This window comes from Pholcus phalangioides, unplaced genomic scaffold (genome assembly GCF_987345545.1).
Source record: "Pholcus phalangioides strain wild (caught in Gottingen) unplaced genomic scaffold, Ppha-v1.0 ptg000011l_1, whole genome shotgun sequence".
Lineage (NCBI taxonomy): Eukaryota > Metazoa > Arthropoda > Arachnida > Araneae > Pholcidae > Pholcus > Pholcus phalangioides.
The window spans coordinates 42854852-42871695 of NW_028301604.1; the positions used below are offsets into that span (position 1 = coordinate 42854852).

The 16844-nt window shown below is 38.3% G+C and overlaps 1 protein-coding gene and 1 long non-coding RNA gene across 9 annotated transcripts in view; one reads left to right on the plus strand and one right to left on the minus strand.

Moving 5' to 3' along the window:
* Positions 1 to 755: 755 nt before the first annotated feature.
* Positions 756 to 4771, minus strand: LOC149080448 (uncharacterized). Of its 2 annotated transcripts, XR_016193583.1 has the most exons (4): positions 4132 to 4771; positions 2940 to 3133; positions 2511 to 2721; positions 756 to 1432 (listed from the first exon to the last, which is right to left on the minus strand). It is a non-coding gene; the product is annotated as an uncharacterized LOC149080448 (long non-coding RNA). The 2 variants fall into 2 exon arrangements; XR_016193582.1 differs by lacking the exon at positions 2511 to 2721.
* Positions 4772 to 10047: 5276 nt separating this feature from the next.
* Positions 10048 to 16844, plus strand: part of LOC149080449 (sn-1-specific diacylglycerol lipase ABHD11-like) — a 151528-nt gene continuing 144731 nt past the window's right edge. For 2 of the 7 annotated variants that reach the window (XM_089239561.1, XM_089239563.1), the window contains exon 1: positions 10062 to 10398. Coding sequence is in view for 3 of the 7 variants with exons in the window: in XM_089239557.1 (XP_089095683.1) it covers positions 10313 to 10398 (86 nt within the window). In the remaining 4 variants the exon portion in view is untranslated. Of the gene's footprint in view, positions 10399 to 16844 lie in introns of all 7 variants that reach the window. The other 5 variants (XM_089239559.1, XM_089239557.1, XM_089239564.1 and 2 more) reach the window with 5 other exon arrangements.

A 16844-nucleotide genomic window follows, 5' to 3' on the forward strand; every position in this document is an offset into this window, starting at 1 on the left:
TAGCGAAAATATTTTGCGCTTTATCTTGAAAAGTTTGCAACGTAAATAGACGATATTGGTATCGTCTATTAGCTTATACGTCGTTTATACGACGCGTCGTATAAACGAGGTTTCGTTATATTGAAACTGCCCCCCCCCCCCCGCCGACAACATTTTGAATAACTTTACGCCGATGCTCATTCGCTTCGTAATCGCACACTTTGCCCGCGGAGCTTTTTGCCGGGGTATGCCGAGTATCTTCAGAAAATGGATGAAAACTATGAAAGACGATTAATTCTAAAAATAATGAAAAAATAATTTCGGAATTAATTGAAAAATATTTTGGATTCAATGAAAGAATTCGAACAAATTGATGAAAATTAGGAATGTGTGAAAGAAATAATTTTAAGTTTACTGGTTTTTAAAATAATTTTTCAGAAGTTAAAATCTTATCCTAATTTACAATAATGTTTTTGTCCTGAAAATATTTTTTTCCTTTTTTTTTTGTTACATATGAGATTTCCCCCAATCACAATGTTAAATTATTTTAAGTGGATACTGTTAATTAGTTTGTATTGGTTAAAAATTTGAATGGAAAGTTAAATTAAAACCTTCACAGATTGAGTTTACAAAGATTAAGTTACATTAAGTAAACTTTGAATACTTATGAAACATAAAACCTCAAGAGTAAAATAATAAAGCAAACACAGTGAAGAACACTTTATTAGATATTGTGTGCGTGTGGCACCAACTTTTATTTCACAAATAATCATCCGTTCAAAATTCAACTCAAAAATTTTCAAAAGTCAAACAAACATCAAATTGTTTATTAAAAAGTTTTGATTATATATCACGCAAATAACTGATGTATAAACACGATGTATAAACATTATGCTGGGAATACGATGCATAAACACGTTGGAAATACGATGAATAAACACGATGTGAATACGATATATAAACAAGATGGGAATACGATGCATAAACACGATGTGAATACGATACATAAACACGATGGGAATACGATGCATAAATACGATGTGAATACGATACATTAACACGATGGGAATACGATGCATAAACACGATGGGAATAAATATGATGTATGAACACAATGCTGCAAATAAATAAATGCTTGAAATTTCACGTTCCATATTATGGCTCCATATTTTTTGGTTGTTGCAAAATTACAGCTGATGCCATCAATAGTCATAGAGACTACTTCCACACCAGCCTCTTGAACAGATTTCAAACATTCATTCATCAGGTTGTCCATCTGATACCACTTTTGCATTGCCGATGGGTGTGACAAGCATTTTTTGAATGCCTTCCTCATGAAGTTATAAGCCTTGCTTGAATAAAACTAACGTTAAGGCAAAGGCTCCAAACTCTTGTGGATGTTTTTCCGTTTTTGAGCTTTCGTAAGTTCTGCTGCTGGACCAGGCAATGAAAACTATAAGAAAGGTGAAAACGACTATCAGAAAAAACAAGTACCTAAAAAAAGAGCGGTTTATTTTCAACAACAAGCGGATGTTTATTTTCAACATTTCAGGAATTGGTTCTGAAAATTTTTATATGGCACTGAACTATGTGTATACAACATATACAGTTGTATGTTGTACACAATCAAATAGGAAAATGCCACAAGTCAATTTTCCCAAAAAATTGATTTGTTCGCATTCTGGAGTCTCGTTCATTAAAATTTTGTCTATCTTTCGGTTTATGAGGAACCAACGAAGGCAAATTGCAATAAGTCAAAAAGCCACAGTATTACATTTTTACAAAATATTGTTTACAAATTTGCCCTCATGAAATTTTGAAAAAGTGAGATTTTGCCATCTGAGCACAGAAATGAGAATATTAAAAAAAATTTAACGTGGACATACATAAAATATAAATGATAAACAAAAAAACTAATTGCACATATACCTTCAATACTTGTATAAATTTCTATAGTGATTTCAGAAATTTTTAATTGCCTCTCTTTTCATTCATATTTGCAGTCTTGCACGAATAATTACCATGTTTTACAAATTCGGTAAAAATAATATTCAGGAAAAAAATTTAACGTACGAACTTTTGAGATTTGGATTTCTTTCCATTTCATTAAGCTAATAATTATTTGTTTTTCAAATCTAAAACTTTACATCTTTGACATTTTCAAGAAAAGTCTACACACAATCAAGATGTGTTCTGGCATTTGTGCATTACTCACAACTGAGCTAAAAACTACTGACATGACCATACATGCAACAAGAGATATGCCAGCACTGTTGACCAAGTTGATTGTCATTGGTTAGTTTATTTACAAAACTAAAGAAGGAAGGTAGGAAATGAAAAAACATGTCTTAAATATATGCCGTACCTAAATTCTTCACTCTGATAATGAATTTAATTAATTTCAAACCAAAAACTTCGGCTTAGTGGAAGAAAAGTTCAACTCAAGCAGATATTTGAGTCATCAGAGTTCAACCGATAGAAAATTGACTGTAGGTCTATATAGAATAACCTCATGAAAAATGCAAGCATACCTCTAACATATTAGAAGCAGCAGCAGAGATTGAAGACTTTTTCCTCATGATTTCCAGCATTTCTTGAAGAGAACTTAATATTGTAATTTAGCTATATTGTTAGCTTATCCTGTGGTTAGCTATTTTCAAAGCTTCAGTAGCTTATGGGCAGGGAACTTGATACCATCAGAACCAAAATCTCCAAGATAGTATTTCTTTTTGTTTTTGGCAACTGCAAAATATGTTGACAGTAAAATTAGTGACAAGCATCAGTTTCACGTCAATCAACATCAAAACATAAAACAAAGTTTTGTGTTAAGAGAAAAATGTGGCGTGAGTTTTCGCATCTGCATTTTGAGATATTTTTCTTATGACCGACTAGAATAAAATTCATCTATGAAAAAATAGTTTAAGCTGGATTACAACTGAAATCTAAATGTGTTTTGTTACCTGCATTACTCGTAGCAGGCACATCACTTTTCCGCTTCTTTGATGACTTTCTAACAAGCTTTTTTGAGACATGAACTTCTCCCGATCAAAACTGTCTTCTGTAAAATGCTTAGAGCAAATTTTGGAGTAATCAGAGGCCTTCTCTCCAAAGATAGATTTCCCAAAGCTGCCTTCTTTCATGATCTTTAGGAAAACTGAAAAATAAAAAATATTTGTGTCAGTTCAAGGCAAAAAAACGAGACTATTGGAATACAAATCCAAATAACATGTTGTTAAAATTGTTATAATTATTAACAAATTAAATTTTATGAGCAATATTTTTTTTTTGTCCTCCAGCTACTGCTTTGAAATTGCTTTACTGTGGCCTCTGAATCTATATTTTTATAAACCCATTTTTGACTGATTTGGATATGTTTAAAAAAATTTTCAAGTAATTTTCATACAAATTTTTGCAAGAAGTTCTTCATTTCAACTACTTCCGGGGAAGGGGTGAAGAACATATACCCAATATATGTATATATTTAACCTTGTTTCTCCATTTTTCTATTGTACTTTATTATACTTTTATTATTTATTTACTTTTTTATTTGTACTTTATTTATTTTTTTATTTTTTTATTTTCACTTACTGTTGCTTTTTAAATTGTTGTAAAAGCTGGGGGTGGGGAAATCACCCTCTCCAAGAAATTATCATTTTAGGAAATAGAAAAGTATGATGAAAAGGTCATACTATTTCAAAAAAAAAATGTACAAAGAAATTCACTTTGATTTTTCAAAATCAAAATTCATATAATTTTTTCCATTTTTTTTTAAACTGCTCAGGTATGTTAAGTAACCAGTAATCATATGCAAAATTTGTGTGCAATTTGGTTAAAAATCTGTCAAAAATAGGTTGACAAAACGCATCCCAGCTGCAGTAGTTGGCGAAAAATTTGGTCGCCAAGAAGAACATCAACAAATTTGTGGAACATGGTGACAAATAGATCAAAATTTAGTTAAATTTTTATTTAAAACTGCAGAAATATTTATAACCATTTAGTTGTTAAACTGAATTTCAATATTTATCGAAAAAATTAGCAAGAATGTGCACCTTATTTAACGAAAAAACGCAAGTTTTAATGAATGCAGTTTTGTATAGCAAACTTTAATGACATATATATTTGAAAATTAAAATAAAGAATGATTTTACGTACCTGTGAAACGTTATTCATCCCCCTTCCACTCTCTTCTCTTCACAAGCGTGAGCACAGCACATTAGCACCATTATTAACAGAAATAACGAGAGCAGACGACGCTTCCAAGAGTCTATGGTAAACACATAGAAAATGGCCGCGGGAGGGGGAAAATCGTTTATAAGTCACGTGTCCTTGTGAAGACTTCAAAGTGAAGACTTGCGCGAAGAATTTATAGAATTTATTGCACTTTTTTTTAGAAATCAGCAGATGCAGTGAGTCTCTAATAAACGGATTTAAATTGCTTTAAATGTAGTCATACGCCTTTTTAGAATTTTTTTCTAATGTCCACAACATTGTTCTTGCAAGATAGCAAAATTGCATTGAAATTATTTAGGATGCTGCAGGCCAGTAGTAGGGCAGTTAAAAGGAAGCATTACAGTATCGATTAAAAAAACTTCAAAGATGTGATGTCAATCTTAGAGGAAGTCCCAATACAGGGGCGGCTCGAGCTTACCTGCCGCCCGGGTGCGAAGCCTCATGTGCCACCCCTACTGGCGATGCCAGAAGGCTGATAGGGCTTCGGTGAAGGGCACCTGGAGGTAAACCTGATTTTTTTTTTCAGAAGAAAGCCGCACATCATTTTTTATCGTGCAAAATGTGCGTGACCATACGTCCCGCTTTTGAAGTATAAAAAATTTTTGGTCTTTGGTAAAATAATTCTAGAACAAAAAACATTCTTAATAAATGCCAAATAACTTAATCCGTGAAAGAGCACTTATTTTTGTGAGCTTCTCATCACCACGGGTAACCCACAAATTGCGAAGGAGCTCTTAAAAATTGAGAATATATTTGATATTCCGGTTAAACCTTTCCTCCTCTTTACGGAATCCATCTCATCTAAGTTTGTGCTCAATAATGTTCCTACTGATATCCCAGTCAGTGAGATTGCAGAAGAGCAAAACCTCCAAGTTATCAGTGTTCGTCGTTTCATCAAAGACAATAATTCCTTACACACTGTATTAGTCACGATTCTTGGTAAAAGTATAACAAGTGAGGTAAAATTGTGGTTCTTGATTTTCCATCCCCGTCGTTTCATCGATCATCCAAATCAATGCCCTAGATGTTTTAGCTACTCGCACCGAAAAAAGTTTTGTAGAGCCTCCAATCAATTTTGTAAAAAGTGTGGTGGTGATGACAATGTCTTTGAGCTATGTCGAAATTCAGTTTCTTGTATAAACTGCAAAGCTGCACACCTAGCCACTGACCGGAATTGTCCGACATTTATTTTTGAAGCTAAAGTTCTCAAATACAAAGCTGAAAACTACGTCCCTATAAACATCGCTCGTGCAAGGTGTAAATCAAATAATGCGTCGTATGCTGGTCGTGCTAATATTTCAACGTCGTCGGACATTAACTCTTTGAAACTTGAGATCAGATCTCTGGTTCATGAGGAAATAAATGCGCTTCGCGCAATTGTTCTCAAGGAGCTTAGCTCCAGTCTCCAAGAATCCCTTCATAACTCAATTAAATCCTTGATACCGGTGATCGTGAATTCAGTTAAATCATCTCTCCAAAACACGTGCATGCCATCTTCAGGTGGGGTAAATGTGGCCATGAAGGCCTCAGGTCCTTCTGGTATAAACTTTAATGACCTCCTTCCATCTGATGAAGATCCTGGTTCTAATATCTCTGGTGAATTCGTGCGTACAGATTTTCTCATCTCGCCCTCGTCAAGAGCAAAGAAACGTCGAACAGTCAAAAAACCAAAAAAAAAGGGGTTCTAAGCCCCATCCCAAAACTTGATGGTCCCCCGATTGTTATCAACTAGATAATGTTGACTTTTTGTTGGGTTGTGTGTGTGTGTTTTTTTTCCGCTTTCAGTGAAAAGAGTTCATTGTTATTTTGTCTAAAGTTTTTTTTTTTCCTCCCCACAGTTTGGGTTTTTTTTTTTAACAGATGTATTTTTCCCTCTTTTTATTATTATTATTTATTTATTTATATATATATATACACTGCTCAAAACAATTAGGGGAGCACATGGTTTTAACAAAATTACGCAAAGATGTATACTGATAAGTAACATAAAATGAATCATCCATAATTTAAAGCCTATCAGGAAACGGAAGAAGAAAACTTCATATGCAAATCAAAGTTCATGACGTCAAAAAAGGACCAGAAAAAGGAGATAACGGCAGAAATCGGGATGTTGCAGAAACGTCTGTTTTACTGCCGTAACTGTGAAATTCGATTGCGCAGTATTTTTTTTTGAGACAAGGTGATTAGAGGATGTCTCAACAACGTGATTTACCGGAATCCATGGCATGGCGTGTTATAGGCAGACTGGAATCCGGGCAAACACAACGTAGTTTTGCGGATGCTGTTGGAGTCGCCAGAAGTGTTGTTGCAAGGCTGTGACATCGATTCCAAGAAACAGGAAATGTTAGACGTCGACCACTACAGCAACTGATGACCGGTATATACGGTTAACAGCCCGTCGAAACAGAACAGAGAATGCTACGCAGCTGCAAAGACGGTTGCTCTTGGCAACAGGACGAAGGGTGTCCAGCCAAACAGTACGTAATCGGCTTCATGAGGGAGGGCTCTATGCACGTAGGCCAATGGTCTGCATTCCGTTGACCCCACGCCACCGTGCGGCCCGAAGAAGATGGGCTGCTGAACATCGAGATTGGGAGCAACATGATTGGAGCCAAGTGCTGTTTACAGACGAGTCCCGATTCAGTCTGGAGTGTGACACCCGACGTGTTCTGGTATGGAGGGACAGGGGCACTCGAAATAACCCCGCATTCGTTCGTGAAAGGTCACAATACAGACGAGCTGGTTGGATGGTATGGGGTGGAATCAGCATAGGCGGACGTACGGACCTGCATATCATTCGGAATGGCACTTTGACGGCCCGAAGGTATGCAGACGAGATACTGCGACCTCATGTCATCCCTTACGCTGGAGCCATTGGAGATTCCTTTGTTTTCCAGGATGATAATGCCCGACCGCATAGATCTCGTCTGGTGGATAACATGCTTGAAGCTGAAACAATACAGCGTATGGAATGGCCAGCGTGCTCTCCTGACCTGAATCCAATCGAGCATGTTTGGGACATGCTCGGACGACGCATTGCTGAGCGACCAAGGCCGCCTGTTACTGTCCGAGACTTGCAGATTGCACTTCTTGAGGAGTGGAACAGTATTCCCCAAAGTCTGATCGATAACCTCATCGCATCCATGGCAAACAGGTGTGCAGCAGTCTTAGCTGTTCGAGGAGACCACACGCCCTATTAAAACTCATGCATCATGTCTAAACAGTACTTTTTTTTATCGTTTACATGTAACCAAATTGTTGCCCTAAATCATCTTTTCATGTTTTTTCCATATTTTCAAAGAATTAAAGCTTAATTCCAAATTTTTTTACGTCTTTTTTCTGTATTGCGCATCGATACGCGTGTACTATCCATTGCATGCCAATACGTGGCTGTCTCGCACGGTTTTCTTCACTTTTTTGCTTGCTCCCCTAATTGTTTTGAGCAGTGTATATATATATATATATTTTTTTTTTTTTTTTTTTACTTCTTTCTCCTGATTACTTCTAATGAATGAGACAGTATTAAGATTCTCATTAAATTGTTTTTTTTTCCTTTCATTATCTGTGACTATGAGACATTATTAATGCTTTTGTTATTGTCATTGTTTGTGAAAATGCTTTATTTATTGTTCTTATGATGGTGCATCTTCTTTCCTGTCAATTTTCTCCTCCTTTTTTTTTTCATGATCAGGGTATGGTCCTAGTAGCCGAGAGTCCTGTATAATTATTATTGTATTGTATTGTATCCCCCATCTAGAGTTACCAGATTGGCGGTTTTCACGCCAAATTGGGCTGGTTTGAAAATGGTTCGGCGGGAAATTTTTGGCTTTGGCGGGTGGCGGTTTTTTGGGCGGTTTTCCCAAAATTGTGTTCATGGCGAATTTCTCCCTATTTTTCTTTATTTTTCTTTGCTTGCGAGCAAAGAGGTTTTTCTTTTTTCCACTCTAGTCCCCACCTCATGTTGTGTTTTCTTCCTGACAAGGCAGAAGGGGTGGGGGGCATCTCACCCAACTATGGAAAGCCAGAACTTTCAACCATAATGCCTTTGCCACCCAATGATTGAAGGGACCGTAAAACAAAAACTTGGGAACTGTCCTAGGCTCTAGATCAGTGGTTTTCAACCTTCATGATACTGCGGCCAATCGGTTATAATATATCCAACACTATAAGGGAGACTTCAGCGACGTCACGAGCTTCGCGCGGAGGCCTTCTGCTATAGAAGGTGTTGCTCCGGCCCGACGGATGGGAAACACAGTATCTAGACCACAGAAGCCTGTGAAAGAAACCGTAGCCTCCACAAGCGTGGAGCTGGCAGGGCTCAAGCCGGGGAACCAGTTCTGTCTTAACGCATAGGCCCACCCGAGCATGGCCCGGGGGCCTCAAGAGAAGAGGGGCCTCTCAGAAAAACGAGAGGTAGTTGTATTTTTCGGGGATTTTCCATGTAGGGAATAAGAAAAATCACTTGTCTCTCGGGCCCATGATACTCTTAAAACGGCCCTGCCAGGAACCCAGAAGAGTTCTTAAATTTTTTGTTTACTAGACCGTGAAAAATCTGGTCTGGGACCCATACCTAATTTTTAAAATCATTGTACCAAATTTCGTAGGCACCTATGCACAATTTGAGGGAGTGTCGTCTTGACGCATGGGCCAACCCGGGCACGTCACGGGAATGAAGAGCGGGGGGGGGGGGGATAAAAAATGATATATGGTTAAGATTTGCGAGATTAAGCATGTGAATTGGTCGGCTGAAGTTGGTTTTCTGTGGTTCCCAACTTCAAGGCGCAAATGCGAGCCGATCTCCCCGTTAAAAAGTCTCACTACAGAGAGCAACAGTCCTGCAAACAGTACAAATATTCAGTCATTACACTACACTCACTTCACTTGTGAGATATAGGTGGCAGCACTAAAAAATCATACACAACATACACACCACACTAAATACGCACTCAGACTGTTAGGTACACATACTTACACTTCCGGCACAACTCACTAGGTAGTAAATTGCCCATGGCGATAGACCTGAGTTGTGCTCGGCTTCAAAAAAAAAAAAAGAATTGGTAAGTTGGCATTTGCAGTCTGGATAGAGGGCTGAGCACAATCAATTTGTCCGGGGGCCCATGATGCTTTTAAAACGGCCTAGACTTCAGGCCATATCTGGGCCGTTTTTCCAGGAGAGAGAATGTGTAGCCCTGACTTTCGCAAAATTCTAAAAAGAAACATATTTTTTCACGAAAAAGTGAAAAGTGGTGCGGGGGGGGGGGAAGTTAGCAATTATAACAGGAAAAGAGTTATAAGTGGGCTGACCATATTTCCTCGAGAGAAATACGGGAAATTGGAATTCCAAATACGGGAAAATACGGGACATCGCCAATTATTGCCAAGAACGACGCCAAAAGTGTACAAAGTTGCCAAATATTGCTGAAATTACGTGAAAATCGCAATGGCGGGAAACGAAGCGTTACTGTAAGTTTCAGTAGATTAAAATTAATTCCACGAAATAAAACGTTCAACAAGACGAATGTGGGAGATTAATTTTCTTATTTATAGTTGTAATTATCATAATATAATTTATGAGATGAAAAATAATTTCAATCTTTGACTTCAATAAAGAATAAAAATCCAAGTAGGCGTTATGTAAAAAATGGGAAAAACCGGGACACTTTTGCAGAAAAGTTGGGACGGCCAGAAAAAGAAAGAAAACCGGGACTGTCCCGGGAAATGCGGGACGTATGGTCACCCTAGTTATAAGCCACTTTTGCAGGATAGAATATCGTCAAACTGTAGCTCGCTTGTTGCTTCATAGATGGCAGCACAAGTTCGAATATTTTGGGCTGCTTTTGAAGAGGATTTTGGCTGGAAATTTTTTAAGGACCTGGCAACTCTGCCCCAAAGCTGCATTAAGAGCGGCTTTAAGACCTTTCAAGCGGCTTTGCTCTGCCCCCATCTCTTACACTTGTTAGTAGTTTGTTTCAGCGATAGTTCAAAACCGCTGCTCTTAATGCAGCTTTGGCGATAGTTTAGCTTAATAAAGCCCAGTATAATTGAAGAAGATAGCTTAGCTTAAAGCTGGTTAAAAGTAATTTATCACAACTTAAAGCCCTTAATGCAACTTTGTTCGGCATTCAGCAGGGCTGTAGCCAAGAACCCAATGATATGTGGATTGTGTGAAGGTGGACATAAAAAATTGTGGTAGGTGTTATTTTTTTAATCCTTTGTTGAATAACCAGGGGTGGGAACTCTGCACCCCACTGTGCCAAAATTAACATCGTGCGCCATCCTGCTCCAACAGTATATTTTCGTATTTTTCTGCGCCAAATAGCTAATTTTTCTTAAGTATGCCCGGAATTTCGGAAAAAACGCCAAAAATTTTTTTTGTTCCTGCTTGCCGCGAAACGATTCTTTCCGAGAAGAGTGTTTGTTTTATTCCACTGTAGCTGTACTTAAACTCGGGGCCGCAACTAGATGCTTGGTCAGACTAGACCTTGATCGTACGAAATTATCCGCGTAGTCGTCCAATCAGAGGAGCTCTCATCTCTATGTTTTGTGGTAACCTTGTTGACAATCAACAATCGCGCCAAAGACTATTTCGTGTGCTTATCTTGGTCAGCCGGGGCAACCATGTATTTTGGAGCCCCCTCATAATGTGGAAGGAGAGATTAGTGAAATTTGCGCCCCCCTCTAGTACAGCGCCCAGGGTACCAGACCCTCCTGCACCGCCCTAGTTGCTGCCCTGCTTAAACTATCGGCCCCTCCATCGTGGAACCCCAATAATATCCATGATCATGCAACTGAAGATGGTTTGCAATGGTCTTCAAAAATAAAGGTCGCCACAGGAAGCAGCAGAAATTACTGTAGTTGATTTCACAAAACATCAAATCCCGATGTTTTGTGAAAAAAATTTTCATTGCGAGAGTAAAAAGAGCATGTCCGCCGAATTACGAATGCTAATTTAAAAACTTTGCCAAATAATGAGCGTTAAATCCCCAAAGCAGAATGTGCGAAAATCTGTGACGTACGTCGCAGAACAATTACCGCTACTGCAGAACAGTTTGGTTGAATTTTAAGAAAAAGTGCAAAAAAACACTGTTACATGTATGGGAATTTTTAACGCAGAACATTTCCAGTCAGCCAAGGACTCGTTGCAGAACAGTGCTAAACATTCTGCTTTGGGATTGCCAATATCACCAAATAACAAGCGTCAAATCGCTAATCTCGCCAAATAACGAGTGCTATATCGCCAAACATCGTGTTGATTCTTCCGAAATTCTCTCCTATTTAGTAACAATTTCTTTCTGAGTATAAAAAAATTGAAAACTTATAGAAAAATTTTAACCCATTGGAAGTAATGCTGTTCCAGACAGCAAATAGTGCCCTCAGTACAAGGTCATAGCGAGAGGGGACTTGGGGGGGGGGGTCTGGTTTCAAGAAAATGACTAAAAAAAGGGGGAAAAGATGGCCAAATCTATTTTATCACTTTGGTCCCACCCCCGAACGAAATTTCTGGCTACAGGCCTGTTTCAGTAAGCAAAAATCATCAAATAGACTGGTGTGAAAAATTTTATGACATCCGTTCTTTCCAGAAAACAAGGTGTTAAAAGCCTGAAACACCAAAAGCAAAGACAGTGCAGTTTTATTTTAAAAAAAGGGGTGGGGGTTAACAAAAATATTCTTGTAAGTTAATTTCGCTGTCCCAAAACTGCTCGGAATCCTGAATTTTTCTGCTCCAAAATGGACTTTGTCACTTCCCACCCCTGAATAACTGTTACCATATAAAAGAGCTTGATAAAGATAGATTGTAATGTTATAATTTCACAACTTTGTGGCTCTGAACCTGGGACCATATCACCCATTTAAGTGAGTTTGGTGCCATCCCCCATAACTATACAAATATAATACAAATACAACGCCACAACAGGCAAATTGCCCAACGAGGTGGCAGACTTAAGAACATCATGGATCCCCGAGCCCCTACCTACTACTGCTACACCACACATGCCCCCCCCCGCGTACCCCCCCCCCAACGAATCGGTACATGCGGGAATGTGCGTGTACGTGTAGTGCAACCTGACGTAAAGTTTGTTTCTGTGTAATGCTTGTTATGTGTAGTGCTGTCATCTGCCCCCAGTTTTTACAAACTATGAGTGAAGTGTTATGGTTGAATGATTTACCGTTGTAGGACTGTTGCTCTCTGTGGCGAGACTTTTTAACAGGGAGATCGGCTCGCATTTGCACCTTGAAGTTGGGAACCACAGAAAACCAACTTCAGCCCACCACCACTGTGGGGTTCGAACCCGGATCCTCGCATCACGAGTCCGGCACTATAACCACTCGACCACCACAGCGGCTAGGCCTATGTTTTACTCAATATTGGAATGTATTAGTAAAAAAAAAAACTGTTTCTCAGAGGTAGTCTCTAACTCAGAATATGATATGAACATTTCTAAGCATTGTATTTTTTCCACTATTTTTACTTTGTAACCCTTTATTTATTACAGTCAGGGCCAGATTAACCATTAAGCAAAACAAACACGTGCTTAGGGCATTAGGAGAAAAAAGGGCACCACAAAACATTATTTTTTTTTATGTATAATTTTTTTTCAGCATCAAACATCTGGCAAGAAAAATCCTAGAATTTTTGATTGAGTGTATAGTTCAAGACCTTCATCAAAAAGGATGGCATAAATGCAGAAAAAATTTATAATGCAAACTACAGATCATGTTAATGCTGAGTTTTTGGAATGAGATTTCGTGCAATTTCTATCAAGTTAACTTGGGTCTTTTTAACAGCATCGTAGAACCCATTGGCAAACTAATTTTTTTGAGGGCCCCCTCCCCTCTAAAAATACCAGCCTACCAATTTGAAAACTGATTGTCACAAATTGTAAACATATCCAATTGTTAAGAGGTCCTTGGGTTGTATCCAGGTGAGACCCGATGCATTAAGAGTAAAAGCCAAGTTCTACAGAATAAGGACGGGAACTTAGAAATGCACAAATCTTTGAATTAATAGCAGATAAACTTCATGGTTTTTAGGGGTGTTATCTTATCATTAATTATTATTACCCGTGGAGAAAGTTTTGTTGCTCCTATGGCATGTAAGCCTCACCAGTAAAATAACCCAAAAAATTCACTGCTAAGTTTCCAGCTGGAAAAATGTGTCAAAAATTGTCTCCTGGCAGTCCAGTGGTTAGGGAGCTAGCCTTTTGATTGTGCAGGGGTCTGGGTTTGAATTCCGGTTCGAGGATGAATGTCTACTAACATTTACAAATCTTGTGCATGTATGAGGATTACGTTTAAAAGAAATCATGGTTTTCTCTGCAAATCATTCGGTCCAGTATGCTCATAGTTTGAAAGTTTTCATAAAAGTACTTTTTAATTTTTTATTTTTCATCTGCATAGGCTACACAGCTCAGCGCCACACTTTTGTAGGGTTCGATCTATAACTCCTAGAATATAGGTACAAAGACACTTTAGTTCGATCCACCATAGAAGTAAAAGAAATGCTAACAGATTAAAACTCAAAAATGTATCAGAAAGGACAGGTACGCAATGATTGTGGTTCACCAAAAATACGGCACCTGTAAGCAGAGGTGCATTTACGGTTTTGCAGCTTTTTTCTTATTCTGGTCTAATTTTCTTGATCACTCATTTCTTGAATTTGCTGCCTTGCGCCATGACCTGCTTGCACCCTCCCCCCCCCCCCCGTATAAATGTGTCCCTTTAGTCACTCAAATGGTAACACCCTTTCTAGGCCACTCTTATAGCCATTCACATGCTTGCACGTCTTTTTTTTGTCATTCAAATGCTTGCACGTGCTCTAGGTCACCCTTTCAGCAATTTACATGTGCTAGGTCATCCTTTTAGCCATTCACATGTGCTAGGTCACCCTTTCAACCATTCACATGCTTGCACATGCTTTGTGTCACTCTTTCGGTCATTCACATGCTTGCGCATGTTCTAGATCAGTGGTTCTCAACCTTTTTTAGCCCGTGGCCCCCTTTGAACTATATTTTCTTCTCGTGGCGGCCTCGTTTTACCTAGGGCCCCCATGTCTCCCACCTTCATGAAGGAAAGACCCTTTCCATTATTGAATTCAGTTTAGTCAAAACTAAACTTATTATGAACAAAAATTTTATAAATAAGATCGATCTGTTACCCTGGGCAGGGTACTCATCCAAAACGTGGGGTAGGGAAGATTTGCCATCCCTCTCAAGAGGCGAATTGTATGAGAATAATACGTCTGTGTGAAACACTAGACGATTCAACGAATCTACACGGTAAATCACCTCTTCTGACACATCACTGAGTCCGCACCTAAAATGGGCTAGAGTTCAGTGAGCTTCCTTCTGGGGGTTCTATGCATGGTCGTCTCACCATCATGGGTCCTCAGGGGAAGTGATGTTTTGGGGCCCCTCATATTTTGCTGGAAATAACAACAGCTTACATATTTATTCAAAAATCATACTACTATACCGGATGACATTATGAATTGCTCTATGGACATGAGATGACCCAAAGCCATGCCCACGTAGGTTTAGATGGCTCCCTTCTCCATGAACAGCTCTGTTGGATTCTGAAAATATAGTCGCATTTTTCTCCAACATTTCACAAGTATTTCACTTAAATCTCTCTGTGTCCCCCCCCCTCTCTTCACCACTTGTCGTGGCTCTTCTATCTGAATTTCACCCGTAACCCCCTTTAAATATAAGAACCAGTGCTCTAGATCACTCTATTGCTCACTCACGTGCTTCCACTCTTTTGCTCACTCACGTGCATACGCTTTTGCTTACTCACATGCTTGAAAACTCTCTAGGTCTACAGAGATGCCATTGACACGTTATAGCACGTCAAATACCCGGAATTTCGGAAAAGGACGCGTAAAAATTTTGTTCACTCGTCCTTTCCTAGTTCTAAGGAAAAAGACCAACCCATCTTTTTCCCGTGTATCATGATCGCGCGACCTTGAAAAACTGGTTTTACTACTTTGTACTGTATTGATATACAAGCGGGTTGTTGAAAAATAAGATGAAGGATATCTTGTTGCTTCCCTGAATGAGGGGCCGTGTAGTTGTCAAATATTTCAGAGTTTCTGTTCCCCTGCGGATTTTCTCTTCCGGTTATATACCGGAAATTACGTACTTTCGCAGCTATCGGCCGGCATTGAAAGACCGCATCTATACAGTGCAGGGTTGGTAAAAAAACCGGGTTTTTTTGGTTTAAACTGCTTTTTTTGTTTTAAATAGTATTAACATTAAAAACAATGAAATTTCTGAAAAATCATTCAAACTTCTAATAATTAACTGAAATAAAATGGTTATTAATGTAATTAACACTATTCCCATGTTAATTAATCAAAAAATATTTCTTACATTTTAACAAAAACCAACTTTTGCAATTTAATTATTTTTTGCTTAACTCAAGGGATTACTGTGTGTTTGAAAATTCTTTTAATGTTATTATTAATCATATAATATATAAAGGTTTTTCTCCAGTTACTTTCAGTATACTTAATTAGGAAGCTATTTTGTAAAAAGTAATAAAAATTAGGTGAATATAATGTCTTTAATGAAGCATAAATAATTCAGATTAATTAGCAATGATTTACGATGTACAAGGTGATTATAACTAATTGATTATAACTAATTGATTTCAAAACACTGTAAAAAAAGAATGATTGTCAGGATGACTTGAAAATTGACATGAATATTCCTGAAAAAATTCAACTTTATTTGATAAAGGGGAAAAAATACTTAAAAATGTAAAATTAATGACATCATCCAACATGTGGGAAATTTGCATGCAGAATGGAAACGATAGCCAGTCATGGCAGAATGATAGCTTAATTATAGCATTTCACGATTTCATAATTCATGAAAACATCACAAAAAACGAAGTAATTGAACAAATAACTACAACTTACTTAAGAAATGTTAAATATGTTGTCCACCGCGTGTTCTGGCTATGAGGTTGAAAGCACAAAAATTCTTGTTCAACAACAGAATCGGAGTATGCCATGGTCATAATGTGGATGTGCTTGCAATTCAGCTTTATTAAACCAAACGCGTCCCCCCCCCCCCCGTTAATATTCCTGAGGAACTTATAACATATAGGGAATGTGCTGGACCCTAAAGCAGAATATGCCGAAATGTGCGACGTATGTCGCAGAACAACCAGTGCTGTTGCAGAACAATCTGGAAGAATTTTAAGAAAAGTGTAGAAAAGCGCTATTATGTATATGTGAATTTTTACCGCAGAACATTTTCAGTCAGCTGAGGGCTCGTTGCAGAACATCGCAAAACATTCTGCTTTGGGGGAGCTGGAGATTGCAGTTCACCAAAGTTTGCAATCTGACCACTGTTCATAACATTTTGAGGTGCCCCCACAGCCAGAAGTTGCAAGAGTTAAGGTGCATCCTGTCAAAATGGGTCTTCAGCAGCTGCTTTGCTGGTATTGCAATGTGCATCTTGATAGAAGTTCTATCCACACACTGATGCTGTGGAAGTGCCGAAATGATGTGGTTGCACAAAATAGATTATACTGCTGGCCAAGTACAGCATCATCTACTTGCACATTTTGCACGTTTTTCTTTTGCGAAAGAAACTTCCATTGCTTCAGGAGTATCCATGCAAATTTTC